Genomic DNA, 23,956 nt, shown 5'->3' with positions numbered 1-23,956 from the left:
TGCACTTTCCCCCATGTTAAACAGTGGCAGAGTCGTAATGCCAACAAAAATGAGCTAAGCAAAAATCAAGGAATGAAGACAAACAGTCTGGCAAAATACCACGCCAAGGATGTCAGATGTCAGGAAAACTGTATCTGCACATTTAGTTGTAATTTCAGTGGAAAATGTGTTGTCTGTAAATGACAGTGTGCTATCTTGCCTTGCTTTAGTAATATATTTGCGTGAATATGCTCCATAATGCACCACCAGCTTCATACTATACCCTTACCACTGTCTTTATGTATGGGTGTAGCAACACTTTACCTCTGTTAATGGTTGGATTTTTCAGAAACCTAATTGTAACGTTGATGGTAGCACCACCACACTGTAAATTGTTTCACCACCATTGGGACACGAGGTGCCTGGGCATGGGAGACATCTGCTAGGTGGTGTTTTGCAGTAGCCATTCTGCTTGCACACAATCATTAGTTAAGGTGCCCGGCTGGCGTGCTGGATCTGGCTTGATCCAGGGAAGGTGAACGCAACGAAATCTTTTTTGCTCTATTCACTTGAATTTGAATTCAGAAACAGGCACACAACCTCTGGCTTACAATGGCTAATGAAAGTGATAGGAGATGTGGAGAGAGCACCCCAAGGGGCATGGAGGATAAGTGACACAACTTATCTTGTGTCTGCTATGAGGAACCCTAGAATGAATGAATGAATGTATGAATGAATGAGGATTTATAATGCGCGACTTAGCCCATGGGCATCAAGGCGCCTTGAGTCTAGGGTAATACTAGGGGACGATCATACTTAAGCACCCTACTCCTCCTGTACCCAACACTCTTTATGGTTTTGGGAGTACCTTGACCCTGTATAGATTTACCAGGCAGAGAGAAAGTAGGTATCCTCCTCATCTAGGGGTGTGAATTAAATGGTCTTTTCACCATCTCTATTAATCGGCTGCACCAATCGTTAGTCATTTCATGAACTGGCCATTGGTTCACATTGAAAGGAGTTCAGTGTTGGGCAGACCCATGCTGCTCAAAAGAGTGTAGAAGTCGGATGGGGAGCAACACAAAATCATTCAAAACGCCTGCCAGAGCTTGTGGCAAGGGCCACCTGTGCAGGAAAACACACAGATGCTATTAGATTCATAAAATGAGGAGCAGGGCAGCACCGGAATACTGCTCTTTGCACTTACGACCTTATAGTTATTTAGTGGCTCCTTTATTATTTTCGAAGTAGTATTAGTCAATTTAGCATGAGCAAGTAAGGGTTATCTGAGGGCTTGTTATTTCTGTGATAGTGACATGCTGATGGAACCTAAGAGGGATACACATTTGAAAGAGTCTTTGGAATTTGGCTTTCTCTGCGGCTGCTTTTGTTCTTTCATTATTAACCTTCAGTCAATCACTGCATGTAGGAAAGGTGAAAATCTCTGCTCTTCAAGAGTAGAGGGACTCCGCGGAGCTCAGGATCTCTGGGGTGGATTAAGGGACACAGATGGTGCTATATTGGAAGAGGATAGGGGCCTGGGGCCACAAAATGCCCTCTTTGATCTTTGCTTCATCGGTTAGATCTGCTGTCAAGCAGTGACCGGGGAGATGCACTTTCGCCTCGCGTAAGCACCGGGATTGTGCTCTCCTAATCTGTTGTCACACGGCTTTGGAAATGAAAACATTTCGTCAATGCGCAGGTAGTACATATAGGTCAAAAACTAACAAATGATGGACAGAATGCAGAACAATGTCATACAATCACCCCAGTACAGAGATCTGGGCCTAAATCCATCGTGTTTTTGCTCACCAAGCCTCCCCAGTTCAGACATGGTCATATGCAAATCAGCCTTGACCCTGTGCCTCATGGAAACAGTCCAGCCTGAACTGCCAAGCCATGTCTTCCCTGGACCGGAATCAAGCATCCTAGGACCGGTTTCTGGATATCAGCCGTTATCATCCAGGATAGCTTGAATCCAGTGGCGTGGAGAGCACAGGACTCATGTCTGAGCATACCCATCCCACTCTGATTCACTTGCATGCTCCTCTTTTCTGTCATTCTATTGCTCCCATCCTAAAGCTCACCCAAGGAGCTACAAACAATCTAACAAAGGTGCAAATTAACATGCGCAGTACAGACTATAGGATGGTTTATTGGGGGGAAAAAAGGTACCCCCTAGGTAAACTGTAAGGTCCAAGAGCCAGGGGGAAATACAAAGAAAAATTTGTGTCTGACCAATATTGCTTTGTAAATGGCCTCCAATATGCTCATACTCAAGGCAGGTATACAACACAGCACTCGAACAGACTGATTTTTCAAAAAAAATAAATTTATTTTCTTAAGTTTACAAAATATTTTTTAAGATGTTCTTTATAAATAACTTTTTTCGTTCATATCAATTAAATTTGAACAAGAATATACAATTATTCCTTGCTGTTAATGCACAATAAACAACATGTCATGAATTAGACACAAAACCTATAGTTTCTACACCATAGTATTGCCTAAAATACAAGGACAGAGTGACATATACACTAAAATAAATAACATCATAAAATGCATTATCTATGACCCCACTAGCAACCATCCATCAATCATACTTACCACTCATAACCGTCTCATACACACAACACATTCACTCACACACAGAACAACATTAAATTATCGTAGGGAATCCTATTATTTCAAATGACATACACCCAATTGTCAATTATGTAGTATGATTTAATCTAGAAGTTATCCACTGGTGAGTTGTCGTGGGTAGGTTTCCCATATGGTCGGTCAACGCACGTTTCGGTGAATTGAGATCATCATCACCACCTTCATCAGGACCTTTTAGATTGTGAAGAAATCTCAAAGGCGGAAGGGGGTTCTCTGTGAAGAAATAACTAGAAAATATCTTTGCCACATCTGTAGTGCTGCGATGCCTGCTGAAAACTAAGTAAAACAAATCCAATTATTTGTGAAAAATCCAGCTTACTAACATGCAAACGCATGATGCATCCAGACCCTGTTACCCCAACAGGAATCCCCGAATTATGTGAAGAGGTTTTTAAAGAACTGTTCAGGGGTGTGCTTCATGGTGTTACTAACTAATAAAGAAAGAAAGTGCCACACGCCTAAATTATAAGTAAAATAAAAAACGTAGCACAGATGCCTGAGAGAAAGATATACAAAGGTGAACAAAATCCAAAATGCACCTTTCTAATGAGGAATGCTTCTTCCTTCTAAATATCAAATACTAACTGGTTGGGACCAATTAAAATTTTAAAAATATGAGGAACATATCCCGCTCTGCAAGGCAATGAAAAGTAAATAAGCTAATAAGCTGAAATGCAAAGCCCAATAGATGGCGAAAATTGGGCAAAATGGATCGGTGACTAATCTTACGTTCTATTAAACGACTCCGCCTAATAACTTTTGCTGTGGCGTGCTTCCAAGTTATTTATATCAACAAACTCTCAGGGGAGCAGACTGGCACTTCTGTAATTACAAAGTAAAATAATAGAGGCTAAGTGTCCAAAGATATTAGAACACTGGATATGGAAAAGCAATTCTTAAGTATGGTCAGGCCTCTTAAAGTTAAAAATCTATACGTGAGGGCTGATGAATGTATGATGGTATATATCTTTACATATTCAAAACGAACATGCATTTCTAGAAAAAAGAATCAAGCTATGTCTTACAGTCCTAAAACTTCCCTTCTCTGTTGCTGGAATATGTCTCATGTTGTATTGTCGTATTTCACACTTCACAAACACTGAGTGACTCAGGCTGTAGTACAGCCAGGTTACTTGTAGTGAAAATAGCCTCCAAACCATCAACCAAACGGAAAGAGGCAAGCACACCTGTTTTGTATCTACATGCCCTAAAGTGTTGTATGAAGACTCACTATTGCTATAGTCAGACTACCAACTGGAGTTTTACCGCCAGTGCTAAAGTCTGCACTGTGTGTATCTGGAATTTATTAAAGTAAAGGGAGTCTGCTTATATTACTGATTGTACCAAAGCCGAGGTGAGAGGCACATCTATAAGATGACGAGCATTACCCGACCCCATGTTAGTTTCCTTGTAAAGGTGATGCACTGAACAACAGGCTATACCTATTCTGATTGCCTAATGCACAGCTTTCCAAACTTTTCATGTTGGTGACACATCTATTTGTGAAAAAAAATTCAGGGACACGGTAACGTGAGGAAGCACAGCGAGCGAGCCCGAACCACCTATGGTGGGTTCGGGCCCCACACACACATACCCCACCCCACACACAACCCCACACACAACCCCCCACAGACACACCACCCCACACACAACCCCACACACCCCCCACACACACAACCCCACACACCCCCCCACACACACACACACACACCCACATACCCCCCCCACACACACCCCACACACAACCCAACACACACCACCCCACAGACACACCACCCCACACACACAACCCCACACACACCCCACACACCCCCACAACCCACCCACACAACCCCCCCACACACACCCCACACACAACCCAACACACACCACCCCACAGACACACCACCCCACAAACACCCACACACAACCCAACACACACCACCCCAAAGACACACCACCCCACACACACCCACACACAACCCCACACACACCCCACACACACCCCACACAGACACACACACACACAACCCCCCCACACACACAACCCCCTCCCCCCACACACAACCTCCCCCCCCCCCCCACACACACACACCGAGGCCGATTTGGTACTGGAGCCGGGTTTGCAGCATATTGCCCCCCAGGTTACAAAAGCAGCATACACGCGTTTACAGCCTGCCAGGGCAGGCAGTGCTTCCCCAGAGGCCAGGCAGCCAGCCAACCCCGCCACCCCCACTCCCCCAGGACCGGTCCGAGAAAATTGCCAAGGCTGCCTTTGGCTCCCAGTCTGGCCCTGTACACAGCTCTCAAAACATTGACAGCGCTCAATGAATAGAAAAAGTATTGTGTGTTTGTGTACGTGGGAGAGGTGATGGTAAAGTGCAGGCGACAAAAGGAAGTACTTGCACAAGAAGAGAGTGAAGTGACAGTGATGCGGAGGAAGGAGATGAAGCGTGATGTATTTAGATGCACAGAACACACATACAGAAGATGCCAAAGTCCCATATGCAGGAACACAACTACTATTTATAGGTAGAACAAAACTGAGGAAATAAAGGGACCCAAAAATGCAGCACACTAATCATTTTTATAGAAATTAATGTCTACAATCTGTTAAAGAAAGTGGGGAAAGCACGTGACTAGAAAGGTTTTTCTTCAATAAAACGAGTACTCTTAAAAATAGAATTAGTTCCTCATTTTCGGTCATTTCTGTCATAGGGCACTTGGCCTAAGCTCACCTTCTGCTCGGCAAAGAGAATACCACAAATATTGACCTGAGCAGTGATGGTGTAAAACAAAAACAACAGGGGACCAAAAGACAGAAGAAAATGCACCATACATAACGTAAGCATATCTTGGTATAAAAAAGCCAGTAACATCTAGGGCCTAAATGTTACTGGCTTTTTTATACGACGATATGCAGGATCGACAAATAATGCAGATGATGCAATGCCCTCCCCCTCCCTCTCCCCCCCCCCATTGGCATCACAGGGCTTCAGCCTCCACTCAATCCCCCCTGCCCCCCCCCTGTCGTGTGTGGCATCCCGGGCCCGCTCACAGCCGCACCCGAGCACTTCACAGGTCGTTAAAGACCTTGTGCATGTTAATGGGGCTTTGTTGTTGTTTCACCCCTTCTAAGAGCCCCTGCAGCTCGACTCTGCCGATTGCCGGCAGGAGTCCTCTCATCTCATCCCGCGACAGTAATGTGTCGCGCCACACAGTTTGGAAAGCTGTGGCTTAATGCATTCTGATATGGTCCCAACAGCTGTGATAAAGCCAAACCACCCATCCCGAGATCTTACTGTGATTCCTTGAGATTAATTTCTAGCCTTGTAAGATCATCCCGCTACGGTCGGGTCCTGCAATTTCCTCAAATGGACTCCATACACTGAGCTAGAGCAGACGGACAACTTTATGTTGTGGTTAAGTGGTCGATATCCTACACGTGTGCACGCTAACTAGCATGATTACGTCGTTCCATTGAGCCAACGCGGTTGCCATCTTAGAGTGGCATGGATCCCATTTACGAAAGTATAAAAGTAAACACAATCCTTAATACTGTGGAGGAAATCTAGTGATCACGCTCATTAGTGTGACCAAATTGAAAATGGTGACGGCCTATAACTATGGATTCCCAATGACCATATATTTCAGCACGGGAGCGTTCCATGTGGGGACAGACCAAACTGATATGTACAATATAAGTGACGAAGGACAGACTAGCCTACTACCTCAGTTTTACAAAGAGGGACCCATATCTCACACTATTATATGCAGGAGATTTATGTATTCCCATCTGCAGTTTATTTTCAAAGAGAGCTCCATAATTAAACATGTTAAAGGTACCAGTGGCATTGCTCTCGTTTGTGTCCAATTAGGGGCTGTACCTCATACGGACAAAATTACCAGGAAAAAGGAAGAATCCCAGAAGGATCACTGGCAAAAAAATGCACATTAAATATGTCCACCGATTGCATCTAGTTATGAGAAATATAATAGTTTGTATGATACTGTCACTTAGAAAGTTATTAAACGCTGATGAAAGGTGTTGCCTTCAATCAAGAGTGTGAATCAATGCAGGCTGAATCTACAAAGGATCCCCTTCATATTACTATCCATGATACCTCTTCATTTAATTTTTTGCCTACAGTATCCAAAGTAAAAATTCAGTAGGTCTCACTTTTCTTTCGGTTTTTCTCTACATTGGTTCCTGGTTTGAGTTTGACTCATTCTAAGATCAGCCATTTTAACTTGTTTTCTTTATGGTTATGATCACAGCAGTGTCTAACCATTGGTGCCTGTAATTTATGGGTTCTGACGGCCGATTAATGTACCGAGAAACGTGTCCGGAATTCTCTGCCTGTCTCTCCCATATATCCTAAGCCGCAAAGGATCAGGTAGACTATATTTGAAGATCTAGAGTTAGTCATATCTCTCAGTAGTCCTGATTTCCCTCCATAACTCCATTGTTGTACCATCAGGGCAGGATCACACACATGGCAATTTCCACATCTGTAATTTCCTATAACATGCAGCAGTCCATCAATAGTTGTCTGTCTAGAGTCCCCTTTGTATGAGATCTGCTATGCACTAGTTTATCTTTCAAGTTTTGTTTCCTCTTATAGGCCTCTGTGGGTTTCTGCAATACTTCCTCTTCTGAGTTCACATTGAGAATATTCCAATTTTTATCTAAAATTTGTTTGATTTTGTGAATTATATTGGAGTGGTTTACTACACACACTAATTTGTCCTGATGTTGTTTCCTTTGGCCAGAAATGAGGGTGTCCCTGTTGTACTATTTAGCCCTCTTCAGAGATTGTCTAACTAGGCGTTTGGGATAGCCTCTAAATAAGTAATTGTTCTGCATGTTTCATGAACTCTTTACTGTTGGTGCAATTGCGCCGTATTCGTAAAAATTCCCTGAAAGGGATGAAGTCCTTTCGACAAGAAGGGTGGTATTCTTCGCAGTGGGTTTTCTGTACAAGCTCAATTCTATAGTATTCTCTGTACCCAAGATCCATATGTCAAGGATTTCAACTTTCCCCTTAGAGTATTTGACAGTGAATTTGAGATTAACATCACTCAAGTTTAGCCAAGTGATAAAATCTAAGAGACCTGTCTCTACACCTGTCCAGACGAAGAAGATGTCGTCTGTAAATAGGAGTCACTTTACCTCGTGGCTTGAAGAACATCTTAGAAGAAAAACAATTTGTAAACGTCCGAACCCAGCACTAGATGGCAGGAGTATACTAAACAGATAATTCTATGAGACTACATGCCAAGAATAAATGCTTACACAGCAAGTAACATATTCCTTTCTAGCACACAACATCATTTAAATGAACTGTGCAAGTATTTTAGAATATATTGGGGCGCTGGAGCGGAATGGCTTTGACTTTGTGAGGCTCCTGCAGTCCGGCTTCTAATTCTATATTTATCCTGTGATTTCGATTCTGCTACGTGACATGTTCATGCCTGCCTGTGCACACTAATGCCTGCGGTGTGAGCGGCGCTAATTTTACTGCCCGGAGAGAAGAGGTGACTGACTTACGCACGTCGGGAACTGGTGAGCGGACGGACCCCCACAGCGCCCTGGAACACTGACTGGGCAGCGAGAGATAAGCGAGCGCCGCGGACGCCACGTGGTGTGTGGACCGCGCGGCCGCGTACAACTGAAAGGCCGGTCTGGGGTGAGCCGCACTGTTAGAAGTGAAGCATAGCGGAGAGTTTACTTGGCATGAGCCTCACATCACGATGCCTGAGACTCCAACTAATCATCGTAAGGTGAGAGTGATGCAGAGGGTGAATGCTGCCTGCCCCCACTGCGCACTCTGATTGAAAACATGGCGGCCACCTGTTGATGGCTGAGGAAGGCGTGCTGATCAGGACTGGCTGCTTCCCTGCTGAATAGTGATTTGATATAGAATGGATCCCGCACGGAGGTGCTACTTTTGATATCACGTGCACCACAGTATATGTGCTGAATCTGTGGCAGTTCCCCTGTATGGACTGAATGTGAGACTTGAGGACATTTGGCATCAGGTGTAATGTAATGTAATGTAAGAGACATTTCTATCGCGCAACTTTCACTCCAAGGAGTATCTTGGCGCTCACGCAACTCAGATGGAAGAGTTGGAGGGAAAAAAAAAGGATGTCCTGCATCCTACACCACAATTACACCAAAGTCCTACACATGGCATCGGGCAAAGAAAAGATCCAAGTTTTTAATGCCTTCCTGAAAGAGGTTTCTTGGGAAAATGAACGTAGAAAGGGGGGAAGCTTATTCCAGGCCTTGGCGCCCAATACAAAGAGGGATTTACCACCTTTTTGTAGCCAGCTTGAAACGGGGAGGAGTAAGTAAATTCTGACTGGCAGACCTCAGACAACGCGTCAGGTGATATCTTTTGAACCTGTTGCATATGTATTTTGGCCCTCATCGGTGAAATGCCCTAAAGGTAATTAGAAGAATTTTAAACAAAATTCTTTTACCTATTGGCAGCCAATGAAGAATGTGAAGTGCTGCTGAGGCTGAAGACCTACGAGGCCAACGCAGTACGAGGCGGGCAGCCGCATTTTGGACCATTTGTAACCTGTGGAGAACGGTTTTATTGGCTCCAGCATATAATCCGTTACAATAGTCCAGCCGAGAACTTAGTAAGGCCACTGCGACTGTTTTCCTCGCCGATAACGGAAGTAGATCAAAAAACTTCCTCAGTGCTTTTATGATCTGAAAGCACATACCTGCTACTGCCACAGCTTGGGGTTTAAAAGATAATTGATCGTCAAATTTGATGCCCAAATTGCGGGCAGATGTAATTGTATTGGGAGGAGCTTCTGCCTCCGCTGGCCAACACATTTTTGGGGAAAACAAATTATGATTCCCGACTGGTAGAATTTCTGTTTTTCCGGCGTTACACTTTAAATGGTTGTTGGTCATCCATTTAAAAGTTGCTGCTAGACATTCCTTTAGGTCTTCCTCGGCACCTGGCCGCTCCCTGTCCAGCACCAGTATGAGTTGAGTGTCGTCAGCGTATGAAATGGAACTGATCTGGAATGACGCGATCAGTTTCACTAGGGGTACCATGTACAAGTTAAAAAGTACAGGACTCAGACTTGAGCCTTGAGGGACCCCTGAGCTGACGTCTTTAGCCTCGGACTGATATTGGCCCAGCACTGTGACTTGGCGTCTATTGCTAAGGAAATTTCTAAGCCACGCCAAGACCTGTCCTCCTACCCCTGCGGCAGCCAACCGGTCCACTAAGATGTTATGTGAGACTGTATCGAAGGCTGCCGACAGGTCAAGTAGGATAAGGACAGCCTTCTTTCCTTGATCCATTGCCGCACGTAAGGTCTCTGCGGTAAAAAGCAGGGCCGTCTCGGTAGAATGTTCTGTCCGGAATCCTGACTGATTAGGATGGAGAATGTTGTTCTTCTCCAAAAAGTTAGTCAGTTGACTGTTGACGAACTTTTCAGTCAGTTTAAACGGGACCGGTAGCAAGGAATTAGGGCGCAGGTTGGAAATGGTAGTGGGATCAGCAAGTGCCTTTTTTTGGAGAGGCTTGACAGCTGCAAGCTTCCAATCATTAGGAATGTTTGCCGTAGTTAGAGAGGAATTAATAATCCTGTTGATGATAGGGTTAACCATCTCTACTAAAATATGTAGCGCCGAAGGGGGACAGGGGTCAAAGGGGGATCCCGATTTGCTAGCCAAGATAGCCTTGGAGGTTTCTTCAAGAGATACTGGAGCAAATTCCTCAAAGCAGGGAGAGGTCGTCATCTCTACTATCTGTTCAGCATCCCAGTCGCAGTTGCTCCTGATGGAAAAGACTTCACGATAGCAAGGATCTTATTATCAAAATAGTCAGATATCGCATTACAGAGATCTTGAGATGGAGGAATCTCTTGCGATAGAGCTGATGGATTCATAAAATCCTTGACAATCCTGAAAATTGCTTTTTGTTCCAGGCCTGCCATGGATAAGGCCTGTAGATAGTGAGGTTTTTTTTGCGGATTTTATTCCTGCGTGGTACTTCCGTCTCGCTGCCCTATAGATGTTACGGGCGGTGGCATCATAGTTTCGACGCCACCTCCGTTCCAGTACTCTGACCTCACCTAGCTCGAATTTCAGGGTCATTGAGAACCAAGGGGCACTCTTTTTGATCTTGATGGTTTTAGAGTTGTTGTTTCTGGATGAGCTTTTCAGGGTTCCCGCTCTGGCGATCCAGTCACAGAAAGTCTGATTGTCTGCCGAAGTGAGGTCGGTTAGAGCTGGTATACTATCTTTTAACTTATCAATTACGTCAGGTCTACTGGCTAGTAATTTCCAATCAGGGATAGGTTTAGTTTTGGGTTTGTTTGTGCGCATCATAGAATTGGTGATGGATTTCAAGTTCCATACAATATTAAAAGGAATAAAAAAATGATCCGTCCATGTCTGAGGGCTAGGGGGTTTGACTCTCAGGCTGGAAGAATTGGAACAAATGCAGTCCAACAGATGCCCAGCCTGATGGGTGGGTTCCTGATTCACAAGTGTAAGTCCTAACACAGCAATAATATCCATAAAACAGCCCACTCCAGATTCGTTAGGGGACTCTAGGTGCAGATTTAGGTCGCCCAATACTGAAAAATGGGAAAATCTGAGTGCTAGTTCACTCAGAGCGTCACCGACTGTTTCCAAGAACTTCGATGGTGGCCCCGGGGGGCGGTAAATGAGGGCCCCAGAGAAGACGAAAGTGTCGTGAATCTCCAAAGAGAATGCTAGTGCCTCTGCCCCCTTAATATTTGTCAATTCTTGAGAGGAACACTTAAGAGTATTGCGGTAGATAATGGCAAGGCCCCCTCCCCGTTGTTCAGGTCTATCCAAGCGTTGGATAAGAAAATTATGTGGGAGGGCTATGGCTAGGTCGGGATTACACCACGGCTTTAGCCATGTTTCTGTGACCAAATGCCAATCCAAATGAGTTTCGACAATAAGGTCATAAATGTTCTGGGCGTTCTTGGGTAAAGATCGTGCATTAATTAATCCACCTCGTACGGTAAAGGAGTCTGAAGATGTTTCAATAGGGGACTCAGGGGTCAGTATCATACGACATTGAGTACAGCAAACGGGGCCATGCCAATTTTCGGGGTATAGCACACCGTTGCAATGGGCTTGGGGCCCTTTATAGGACAACAAGAATTCCCTCGACATCCCTAAATCTAGATTGAAGGATGGCGGCGGTGGTCACACAGAGTCTCCCGCCTCTCGCGCCTCCTTAGCGCTGACGGGCACAGACGGGCAGACTCTGGCTCGACTCAGGCGCGAGTCGGGCGCGCCCGCTGCGCGTCACCGCTGCGCGGGAGGGGTGAGGATTAAGTAAAGGCTCACCTGATAGACTGCCTGAGCACTAGAGCGCTCAGGCGGATGGCACACAAGAGGTCCCGGCTACACCTAAGATGGCGGCAAGACGCCACGAGCAGCTGACAGAAACACGATTTACTCCGCCCTTGAAGCGGTGGAGGCACAATTATAGTGCAAGTATGTGGGCATGATAATATTATTTAAAATCAGGGGAAAAGAAATTATAAATAACAAAGATAGAAAAATGCGGTAATATTTAAAATAGCGCTGCAAAGCCCTGTTACACGCTGATAGTAATGCTGGTAAATTGAAATGCGCAACAAAATACAAGTACAGCCTTTCCCTTTCCAGGTGATTAAAGAGCCCTGATTGGAACTCTTCTGCAATCTATCAGGGGGAACTGGTGCTCTGCTGCTGATTGTTCCTAGGCCCACGAGTTGTGTTTTGTACCTGCTCCTGTGCTGGGTCAGGAGAACCATAGCTGGGCCTAGCTGAAACGTACCTGTCAGCTTTCAGTGGGTGAAATATACGATTTCGGAACTAGCCCTATACATCAGCTGGGAAATAAAGAAGTGGCATCTGACACGGTGACGGCCTAGGGGTACGCTGAGCTGTGCTGATTGGCGCTGGAAGTGAACTGCCCCTAACTGCCCCTCTGAGGAGACACGAGATCACGGGTGTGCTTGTAGTGTGGTGCAAAAGGGTCGACTACTATTCTTGACCACACAAGGTTATTGAACTGTGCCCTCGCTAGCCCGGGCACTACACGATGGGGAGAATGGATGCGCGCCAGCTGAGGCTCACCTTTGAATCCAAAAAGAGCGCACATCAACAGGCTGCGGAGGCGGAGAACGGCGCAGAGGGGATGAGAAAGGTGATGGACCGAGTACTGATATGCACTCCATTTTATCGGAGGTGCACCAGGGATTCACAACGATGGCAGATAAGATGTACACTCTAAACATACGCGTGGATGCTATAGTTTGTAAATTAGAAGGGCATGACTCACGCCTAAAAGAAGCGGAGCAAAGAATATCAGATACAGAGAATGTCACAGCGCAACTAAAAAAGGCGGTAACTCCGATGGATAAAACAATGAAAATTATCAACGCAAAGAATAAAGACATTGAAGCCCAAAGTAGGCGTAGTAATGTTCGCATTTTGTGAGTACCTGAAAGCACGAATACGGGCAGGCTGGAGGAGTATGTTGAAAAAATTATGACCACGATGATTGGCGCGAACGCACTTTCCCCCCCAGTTCATTGTGGAGAGAGCCCATCGATCCCTCGGCCCGCGACCTCCTCCTGGTAGTGCTCCCAGATCCATCATATCGCATTTTTTAAACTACAGGGCTAGGGACACTGTATTAAAAGTGACAAGAGAGAAGAAGCAGCTGAACTATGATGGTGTTACCTTCACTGATTTTACAGCGCATGTACAGGAGGAAAGGCGCAAATTCAATGTTGTGAAACAAAAATTGAGACAAGCTCGAGTAGATTATGCCCTATTATACCCGACACGGCTGCAAGTTACTTACCAGGGCACTCAAAATACATACACAAAACCACAACAATTGGAGGACTTCCTCAAGCAACTTAAACGAAGAAAGGCCACGACTCCAGAGAATGACGAGGTATCGGAGACGTACTTGTCGGACGTGGAATGAGTTCCTCCGTAGTTTGTGATATCCTTGTTTTATGCTTTCTTTTCAGGCTCTCATTGCAAATGTGACGCCGCTGGACTCCTTTAATGGACATTAAGTGTAACGCAGGTTTTTTTTTTTGTAGCGTGCTATGGACCTCAACCTGGGACTGATGTAGCACGGGTGGAACAAGGTTGATATGGAGAGCCGAACACCCTCGCTGCCTTTAAGGGGACTTCACAGTCGTTGTGGAACTCCTGAGTAGGTGCGAGGTACCCATGGGCTACCTGGTAGGATTACCCCTAACGGGAGCACCCCTGTTGTATTGTTCTTCTTGGTTGTTGGAGGGGGAGGGGGTGGGCTTGCAAGATGCTGGCATGATTGGGATGCTTCAGTGGGCGTGGGGAGGTAAAGGAAGGGATGTTCACAGCTTTGACAGTACCATTTGGTCTGTGGGTGCGATTAGATTTGTGATATACTTTGGGACGATGTGATGTACTATTGCATGTCGCAGACTTGCCAGTATGATGATATAAGGAAATATGGCAACAAAGGGGGATGACTCAGATTTGAGGGTGATATCCTGGAATGTTAGAGGGCTGAATGATGCCCGGAAATGCAGGCAAATTTTGAATTATCTGGATCGGCAGCAGATACAGGTGGCACTGCTGCAGGAGACGCATACACATCAGAAATCTCACAACACCTTTGCCTGTAAATGGGCGAGTGTACAAGCTTTTTCTTCTTACTCCTCTTATGCGCGGGGCACAGCCATATTGGTTAAACAAAGGACGCCCTTTGCACATGCTGGTACAGTGGCGGATCCCCAAGGGAGGTATACCATTGTCTGGGGGAGAATGGGTAGGGATTCTGTTACGATTGTGAATTGTTTCGCCCCCAATGTGGATACACCTGACTTTTTCACATCCCTGTGGGGTAAAATATTGGAACTGGGATCTACAAATATTATCTGGGGGGGAGATTTTAATGTTGCCTTGGTTCCTGCTCAGGACAGATCTGATGCTGCAGTTCATTATAACAACAGGTCCCGGGAGGTGATAGAGGGCTTTGTGGAAGAAGGGGGCCTGATAGATAGCTGGCGGCACCTGCACCCGATGACTAGGGAGGGGATCCACTTCACATCACACACCGGGACTTGGGCAAGGCTGGATTATTGCCTGATTTCCAAGGGGCTGGGACTTGGCATAGGTAATGCTACACATCTCGCCAGGACTTATTCTGATGATTACCCTATACGAGTTACGCTCACTATACCTGGTTTTGATAGGCCCAGGCCCACTTGGAGAATGCAGCTGAATGCTTTGCTGGACTCAGTCTTCCAAACAGATCTTGGGGAGGAAATAAAGGATTTTTTTGTACGGAATAAAGGATCAGTAGACAGTGTGGTGGTTATATGGGAGGCTTTTAAAGTCCCGATACAGGGGTATTGTATTTCCAAAAGCTTTGGAGTGCTGAGAGACATACTGTGCACATTGAGAAAGCTGGAACAAGACCTAAAGAGGCTTGAAGGTCGAATGCTGGGTGAGAAAACGGGGCAGGTTCAGAAGGAGTTTAGGGCCAAATTATCTGAATATGAGGAAGAGGCTTCCAGGGAGGTTACATTTCGGAGGCGATACTGGGTGGCGCGTAGGTATGGGGAAGGTGAGTGTCCGGGGAGGGCGTTGGCTGAGATAACACAAAGCCCGCGATTTAACACTCAGGTACTGGAGATAGAGAAATCGGGGGGAGCGATTTGTCAGGACCCCGTGTGTATCCTTGAAACCTTCACTTCACATTATGCTGCATTATACACCACGCAAAGACAAGGGGAGGTGGATCTTGATGCATTTATGGGGGATGTAGCGCTGTGTTGGCTTAGCGACGTCCATAGGGAGTTTCTCGGCTCTGCATTTGAAATTGATGAGATTAGAGAAGCCATTCATGACATTGAAGGAATGGGAAGGCGCCAGGCTTAGATGGCATACCTGCCGAGTTTTATAAATGCTACGTAGATGTAATGACGCCGTCCTAAAGGAAGTTTTCGAAGAGTCCCTTGAAGTGGGAATTTCCCCCCCCTCAGTGAGAGAAGTGGTAATAACATCCCTATTAAAACCCGGTAAAACTCCCAGAGTTTGTGACTCTTATAGACCGCTATCAATCATTAATTGCGATACAAAAATATTAGCCAAGGTGCTGGCCACGCGACTGACTCTGCTTATGGATAAAATCATTCTTCCCGATCAGTCTGGGTTCGTCCCTGGAAGGGCTACTACTCACAATTTACGTACTTTATACTCCCTAATACAGACTGTGTCGCCAGAATTTTCAATCGCTGCTGTTTTTTTAGACGCCTCCAAGGCATTTGATTCTGTATAGTGGGTATTTCTCGTTGGTGTCCTGCAGAAAATGGGATTCCCTCAGTTATTTATATCATGGGTGCAACTGTTGTATCATCAGCCCTCGGTTAGGGTGTTGATAAATGGTAATTTGCCCCCCGCTCTTTCCATATCGTGTGGCTCCCGGCAGGGGTGTTCGCTTTCCCCGCTACTCTTGGCCATTGCGATTGAGCAGCTGGCCTCTAGGCTGCGTCAGCTCCATCAGGACAGGGCGTTTGTGTTTCCAGCGGCAGGTCCTGATTTCATTATATGCGGACGACATCACACTGTACATTAGAGATCCGCAACAGAATATTAACCCCCTACTGCAGGAGTTTCTAGTGTTCGGTTGTCTGTCAGGTGTTAATATAAATTGGAGAAAATCACAATTTTTTCCGCTTACACCTGCGGTCTCCAAATTTCAGGTAGACTTTCCCCTTGAATGGTCTGACTCCGATCTCCGATACTTGGGCACACAGGTGTCCAGGGATTGGGAGGAAACGATCCGGCTAAATTATGGTACATCGATAACGAGATTGACCAATAGTGTTACGCGTTGGATCTCTTTGCCCCTGTTGCTTGCAGGAAGAGCATCTCTCATAGAAATGGTAGTTCTCCCCCAATTCCTTTACTTATTTTTAAATGTCCCTTATTATCCCGGGAAGTTTTTCTTTAAAACTCTACGCGCCAAATTAACTCATCTACTATGGGGAGGTAAGCAGCCACGACTGCGATGGTCCATCCTCACGCAACCCTGTGATCGTGGTGGATTCGGCATCCCAGATTTTGAAATATACTATGTTAGTGCACAGGCACATTATGCGTATCATTGGATGAGGCCCTCGCCGTACATTCCACAATTGGCTACTGGGGATTGGCTGGCACATCCTCTTCCACTGAGTGGTCTTATACATGGACCTGTACGTGCCATAGAGACACCACTCACGATGGTCACTAGCATGGAGGATGCTTGGAGACGCATGGAGGATCTCCTGGGGTCCCAATTATTATACTCTACGCGGCTCCCATTAACATATCACCCAAATATGCTGTAGGATAAACAAACATATATCTTCTAGCTGCAGGTTTACAGTAATACATTACAAATTCCTGCAGCGAGTATATTACATGCCTGCCAAGAAGTTCAGGTTTCAGGTGTCGGATAACGATAGATGTGATAGTTGTGGAGACCTGGAGCAGGCTTCCTGCATTTAACATGGGAGTGTCCGAGGGTGTGGGACTATTGGACACAGGTGCATGCGGCCCTTGAAAACATGCTGGATACCGAGCTGGCGAAAGACCCATTGGTTATGATATTGGGATATACAGCACAAATGCCCAAGTAGTATAGAAAGTTACTTGATATTACTCTTCTTTTAGCCAAACGCAGGGTTGTTTGTCGTTGGGGTAGGCAACGAGCCCCAAAGTTTAAGGAATGGACGCGTGATGTCATATATTGCCAGGAACAAACATCTGTATATGCGGAAACACAGCCGGTAGCCTCTAGAGCAAGAGATATATGGGGCCACTTCATGCATATCTCGCTCACAGGGAGGGGGAGGGGGTTCCGAGTCCTCTGTGAAGAATGGTTCATGATTACTGGAAGACGACTCTTGATCGCCAGATAACTGGAAATTTGGTTTATACACATGCCTTATTGTTGACTAACAATGAACCTGTATGAGGGACACTAATGTATTGGATTGATATGTTCCTGATATCCCCCTATACATGTACCAACATTTATACCAATTGATGCACTATGCTTGCAGGTATACTGTTGCTGCCTAGAAGCAACATAGTTTGAACAAGACATTGTGATGCACTCACAGAGACTGTTGAACAATACTATCATTATTGCTTACATGTGATTTTATGGATGTCAAGATGTATGGTTATATATTTTTGTATGTTTCTGAAAAACATCATAAAAACAATTTTTGTAAGTATTTTAGAATATATCAGAAATAGGAAAGCACAAATGAAGCAAATTTTTAAATTCCAAAGTGTGTTGGAAACAAATACTTAAATATGATCAAAACAAATCAGTCAACTAGGTGATGCCATTTCCACACATTGTTTGAGCACTGTGCGGTTTTATTTGTCAAACTGTATGTCTGTGCAAATATAATGGTAATTTCAATTGAAAATGTATTGTCTGCAATGGCTGTACTCTATGCCACTGCACTCAATGCCACTGTAGTCTACTCTGTTACTTCACACCACTACACTCTACGACATTGAACTCTACACCACTATTTCCTGCATTACTATTTCGTTGCCACTGCACTCTGTCACTCTACTCTACTCTGCGCCACTGCACTATGCAGCACTAAACTCTGCACCACTCTACGCCTCTCTACTCTGCACCACTCTGCCACTGCTCTCTACTAAGCAAATCTCTCACCTACACCACTGCATTCTATGACGCATTGTATGCCACTGAAATCTGTGGAACTCCACTCTACGCCATTATACTCTGCAACACTCTACGCCAATGCACCCTACACCAGTCCATGCTTCTCTGCACCACTTCACTGTTTGCCACTCTACATGACTCCGCTGTATGCCACTACAATACACAACACTCTTAGCTACTCCACTCTATGACACTCTACTCCACTCTTCGCCATTCCACTCTACGACCCTCCATGCCACTCTTCTCTATGCCACTAACTTTTAGCCATGCTGGTGTACAACATGGCTAAAACGCATTGGCAATGCCAATAGCTCCTGCATAGGGGAAAACTATTGGCTTTGCCAATGCTTGTTTAATTAACTTCCTAATAGCTTCTTTTGAAAAATCTTAAGACCTGATTGATGTGACACCTAAAGAGGTGGACACGGTTTGTAGTTGTGAGTCTGAGCGCCCATCATTTGTGACATCCCTCTCTCATCGGAGTTTTGCAAATGACTTCCTTTCTTTTCTTAACATGTGCCCACTCTTGTTCTTCTGCCACAGCTGGGAAGACCTTGTCAACAAAGTCAGTGCTCGGAAGGAAGAAGAGCATGAGCCTCAACTGCTGCAGCTCGGGGCAACACACCCAAAGAGCATCCTTCTGGAATTCGCCAATCCATTCCATCATATAGCAAGCCGCCTAGCTAATCAGGAAGATGAGAACAAGGAAGGGGCAGATGACGAAGAGCTGGAAATGGGTGAGTTAAGACATCATGCATTAGACCACAAAGAGATGATGCATTACACTCCGAATTAACCCTAGAATGGTGATGTTGGTAAAGAAATTAAATGGTTTTAATGCAAACCGGACTCTCTCAATTGGAAAATGTTGGTTCGAGGCATGTGGGCTGCTAAATTCATATCTTAGCATTAGATCGCCGCCTAGTGTTGGGCTCGGATGATTGCACATTGTTGTCCTGGAAGAGTCTTCGAAGTATCCTGAGATAGGTGGCTCCTCCCCTGGACTACAGTGCGCATGGGCATCGGCTCCATCCCCAGATTGTTTTTTTCCGCCATTGGGTTCGGATGTGGTCTCGACGTCTTACTATCGGAACCAAGTAAAACTAACTTTTAGCGGCCAAAAGGCCTCGATTTTATTGCGTCGGTATTGTCTGCGCACGGTCTCGAGTTTCCGTCTCTTGGAGCCGGAATAAGCGGAGTTTTCTTCGCTCTCTGAACTTTGAGGCCTTCTCATCGCGACACGACTGCAAGCCTTTTCGGACATGGAGCGGAGCCCGTTTAAGTACTGCCCGCTCTGTGGGTCCAAGTACCCACACATCGATCTACACCCCGTCTGTAACAAGTGCCTTTCGCCTGACCACGACGACGGAAAGTGCAAATTGTGTGCGCAGTTCCGCTCAAAGAAAACTCTCAAGCTTCGGCGCGCGGTGCGCTTGGAAGCTAAGCAAGCGGCCCCCGATCCGGAGAACATCTTCGGCGACCAGGACGAAGAGGTCCAGGGTCACCATCTACAAATCTCCCCACCAGAGACGGAGGTCGAGGCGGATCCGGGAGACGACGACGGAGTCGCGGGTCAAGGCCTTGAATACGTCGAAGAGGTAGGAGACGACGATGAGATTTATGGGGCCGCGGCAGACAGCTCGGGGGACGAGCTCTGCCCCGAAGGTTACGAAGATACCGACCGGGACACGGGATCGCCTGTCGGCCTTACCCAAGACCCGTTGCCGCAAGCCACAGCCCCGCCTTCGGGCCCGGCTACGGACTCACTTGCTGAGCAGACTGTTTCGAAAACGAAACTGAAACCATCGGGATCGACAACACCTAAAATGGCCGACCCGAAAACGAAACCGAAACTTAAGGACTCAAGTGTCCCTAAGATGGCTGCCGTGCCGGTGACAAAGACGGTGCCCGCTACCCCATCGGCTCCGTCGACCTCCGGTCCGCAGAAGCCGAAGAAGTCCGTCGATTCCGATGCTGCAAAATCGAAACCGACGCCTGAGGAGGGGTCCTCCAAGAAAGATGGTCGGCACGGGTCAGCGGCTACGACGCCGTCCAAGCCCGCCAAAGTCGGCTCCAAGGAGGCTACGCACAAGAAGTCTGCGCCCCGGACTCAGGAATCGGAGGCGCTGAAGACGGGTTCCGCGCCCAAAGCGCACAAGGCCCACAAGGACGTCGGATCCGAGGGACCGATCAGACCATCCTCGTCAGCGACGAAACCCACTGTGAGTGAGACGTCCCTCATTGCAGACTCACTGCAAAGAATCAGGGAGAAAGCCTTTGCCCCGTCGGCTCCGATGCCATCGCCGCAGCCGCAAAAGGACACTCCGGCAAAGCCTTCTGGGAAACTTCTCTTTCTTTTGCCACCTAAGGAGGCGCCGAAAGCGTTTTCAACCAAATCGGCTCCGAAACAAGTTTCTTCGCCGGCTGGCCCGCTTCCACGTCGGGTACTCGAATCAGAAGACGATTCAGAGCATTTCATCGACGCTGACACCGGCAAGCTGACCCTCTATAAGAGGAAAATCACTTCGGAGCCAGTGGACTCCTATGTCATCCCACTGAAAAAGAAGAGGGTGCCCCTTGACGCCTCAGGCCTCACGGAGCCAATCCAGCCTCCTCCAAGACGGAGCCCTACTCCCTCCCCAGAACACTCTGCGGGTGAGGGGTATGATGAGGACGAGCAGTACAATTTCCCTATCGATGAACCTGATGCACAACCGGATTCATACGATGACACTGGTGACCAGAACACCCAGGGTGTGGGGCAGGACCCGCAGCTCTTTAATGCACGTGCATCCCCGACTGAGGACTCAGCAGGCTTTCATGCACTACTTGAAAGGGCGGCAGCCAATCATGATGTGGACATGCATGCCGACCCGGTTGAGGAAGACTTCCTTTTCGACACCTTTTCAGTCTCTGAAAGGACAGTAAAGACACTTCCTATGCTAAAAGGAGTCCTCAAACATGCTGGGGACATTTTTAAGGAGCCTACAAGAGCGAGAGTGGTCAACCCTCGCATTGAAAAGAAGTACAGGCCTGCACCTGCGGACCCCGCCTACATCCGGGGACAATTGCCACTGGACTCTCTTGTGGTCGCCAATGCCAGGAAACGTGCCAACTCCCAGACAACGGGTGAAGCTCCTCCCCCGGATAAGGAGTCCAAAGTGCTAGAGGCAGGGGGCAAAAGAGTGGCTGCACAGGCATCAAACTTTTGGCGCATCGCCAATACACAGGCGCTCTTGGCGCGTTACGATAGGGCACACTACGATACCCTAGAACAGGTTGTACAACACCTGCCTCCACAGTTCCAAGAAGCTACACAACTGCTCATTAACGAAGGGAAGCTAATCTCAAACGCAGCCATCAAGTGTGCGCTTGACGCTGCAGATACAGCTGCTAGGGCTGTCAACACTAGCGTTATGCTGAGACGACAGGCGTGGCTACGCATCTCAGGCTTTAAACCGGATATTCAGACAACAATTCTTAATCAACCGGTCAATCCTGATAGTCTGTTTGGTCCAGATGTTGACACCACCCTAGAGAAAATAAAAAAGGACACGGAAACTGCTAAATCCATGGGGGCCCTGCAGTCTCAACAGTTTCGTGGCAGTAATTTTCGTCGCTCAGGTGCACGTGGGGTCACCAGAGGACAAATGGGTCAACAATCCCAGTTCTCAAAAGGTGGGGCACAATCCTCGTTCACGAAACAGAACAAGGGAGGTTACAGGAATAACAGCAACAGAGGTCGCGGCAGAGGAAACAACAACCCCCGCTCCTCTACTCCAAGCAAACAGTGACTCTCTGTCACTGCCCCCCGACCACCTAACACCTGTCGGGGGGAGACTGCAGCAGTTCCTGCCCGTCTGGAAAAACGTCACCACAGACAGGTGGGTGCGACAACTAGTCCAGTATGGTTATTGCCTAGAATTAAAGTCCACTCCACCCAACATCCCGCCAAGGCAAAGGCCTATGTCCGCAGAGCACTTGCTCTTATTGCAGCAGGAAGTAGTGGTGATGCTGCAAAAGGGAGCAATCGAGCACGTGCCGGTGGGAGAGGAAGGCACAGGGGTATATTCCCTGTACTTCCTTATTCCAAAGAAGGACGGATCTCTCAGACCCATTCTAGATCTACGCCCCCTCAACCTGTACATACTATCGGAACATTTCCACATGCTTACACTGCAACAGATTCTTCCCTTGCTAAACCAAGGAGACTTCTTAGCAACCTTAGATCTCAAGGATGCGTATTTCCACATTCCACTTCACCCGTCACACAGGAAATACCTCAGGTTCACTATTCAAGGCAGGCACTACCAGTTCAAGGTCCTACCCTTCGGAGTCACAACAGCCCGAGGGTGTTCACCAAGTGTCTGGCGACAGTAGCGGCGCACCTCAGGAGGCAGAACATCCATGTCTACCCCTACCTAGACGACTGGCTCGTACAAGCCAAGTCAGAGCAGCAGTGCGCCGCGGACATGTCAACTACAATTCACCTTCTTCACGATCTGGGTTTCTCCCTAAACTACCCAAAATCGCATCTTCAGCCGGCACATGTCCGGCAGTTCCTAGGTGCAACGATCAACACCCTGACGGCCATGGCTCAGCCAAACCAAGTCAGGATAGACAGCATGCAGGCCCTGATCCAAAGGTTCAGGCCAGAACACTCGCTTCCAGCGAGAGTGTTCATGCAGTTGATAGGCATGATGGCCTCCTGCATCTTCATAGTCCCTCACGCACGGCTACACATGCGCCCGCTCCAGGAGTGCTTAGCGAATCAGTGGACACAGGCTCGTGGCCAATTGACAGACCTAGTGTTGGTTACCAGTCGGGCATACGACTCTCTGCATTGGTGGACTCCACACAACCTTTGCGAGGGCCGACTGTTCCAAGAGCCTGTGCCGCAGATTGTCCTGACAACGGACGCATCTCTCCAGGGATGGGGAGCTCATGTGCTCACTTACACAGTGCAGGGACTATGGTCAACGCAGCAACAGAAGATGCACATCAACTATCTGGAACTGATGGCAATCTTCATGGCGCTCAAGTCCTTCATTGTACATCTGTGCAACAAGGTCGTGCTAGTCGGGACGGACAACATGACCGCGATGTACTACATTCAAAAGCAGGGAGGCACCCACTCGCCACAGCTGTCTCATCTGGCTCAGAGCATGTGGAAGTGGGCCATTCAGAGGAACATTTTCCTCATGGCAGAACACCTCCCAGGAAAGGACAATCAGATGGCGGATCTGCTCAGCAGGTACAGCCATCAAATGCACGAGTGGGAGTTACACCCATCTGTCCTCCACCCGTACTTCCAGCAGTGGGGTCATCCGGAGATAGACCTGTTTGCCACAAAAGAGAACGCAAAATGCCAACACTTTGCCGCCAGGTTCCCTCACCCACAGTCGCAGGGGAATGCGATATGGATGAACTGGTCAGGCAAATTTGCGTACGCTTTTCCGCCAGCCCCTCTAATACCGCTGGTCGCAAGAAAGCTAAGGCAGCACGAGATGACTCTCATCCTAGTTGCTCCAACGTGGGCGCGCCAAGCATGGTACACC

General features: G+C 47.1%; 1 protein-coding gene across 2 annotated transcripts in view; it reads left to right on the top strand.

The window, feature by feature from the left end:
* The window catches only part of LOC144754517 (uncharacterized), a 424,858-nt gene that overhangs the window by 235,104 nt on the left and 165,798 nt on the right, over positions 1 to 23,956 (top strand). For both annotated transcript variants that reach the window (XM_078642413.1, XM_078642414.1), the window contains one exon: positions 18,942 to 19,135. In XM_078642413.1, coding sequence (XP_078498539.1) covers positions 18,942 to 19,135 — 194 coding nt within the window. The remainder of the gene's footprint in view (positions 1 to 18,941; positions 19,136 to 23,956) is intronic.

This window comes from Lissotriton helveticus, chromosome 5_1, assembly GCF_964261635.1.
Source record: "Lissotriton helveticus chromosome 5_1, aLisHel1.1, whole genome shotgun sequence".
Taxonomy (NCBI): Eukaryota; Metazoa; Chordata; class Amphibia; order Caudata; family Salamandridae; genus Lissotriton; species Lissotriton helveticus.
Note: the sequence above shows the minus strand (reverse complement) of the source record. Positions and strands in the feature narration are given on the sequence as shown.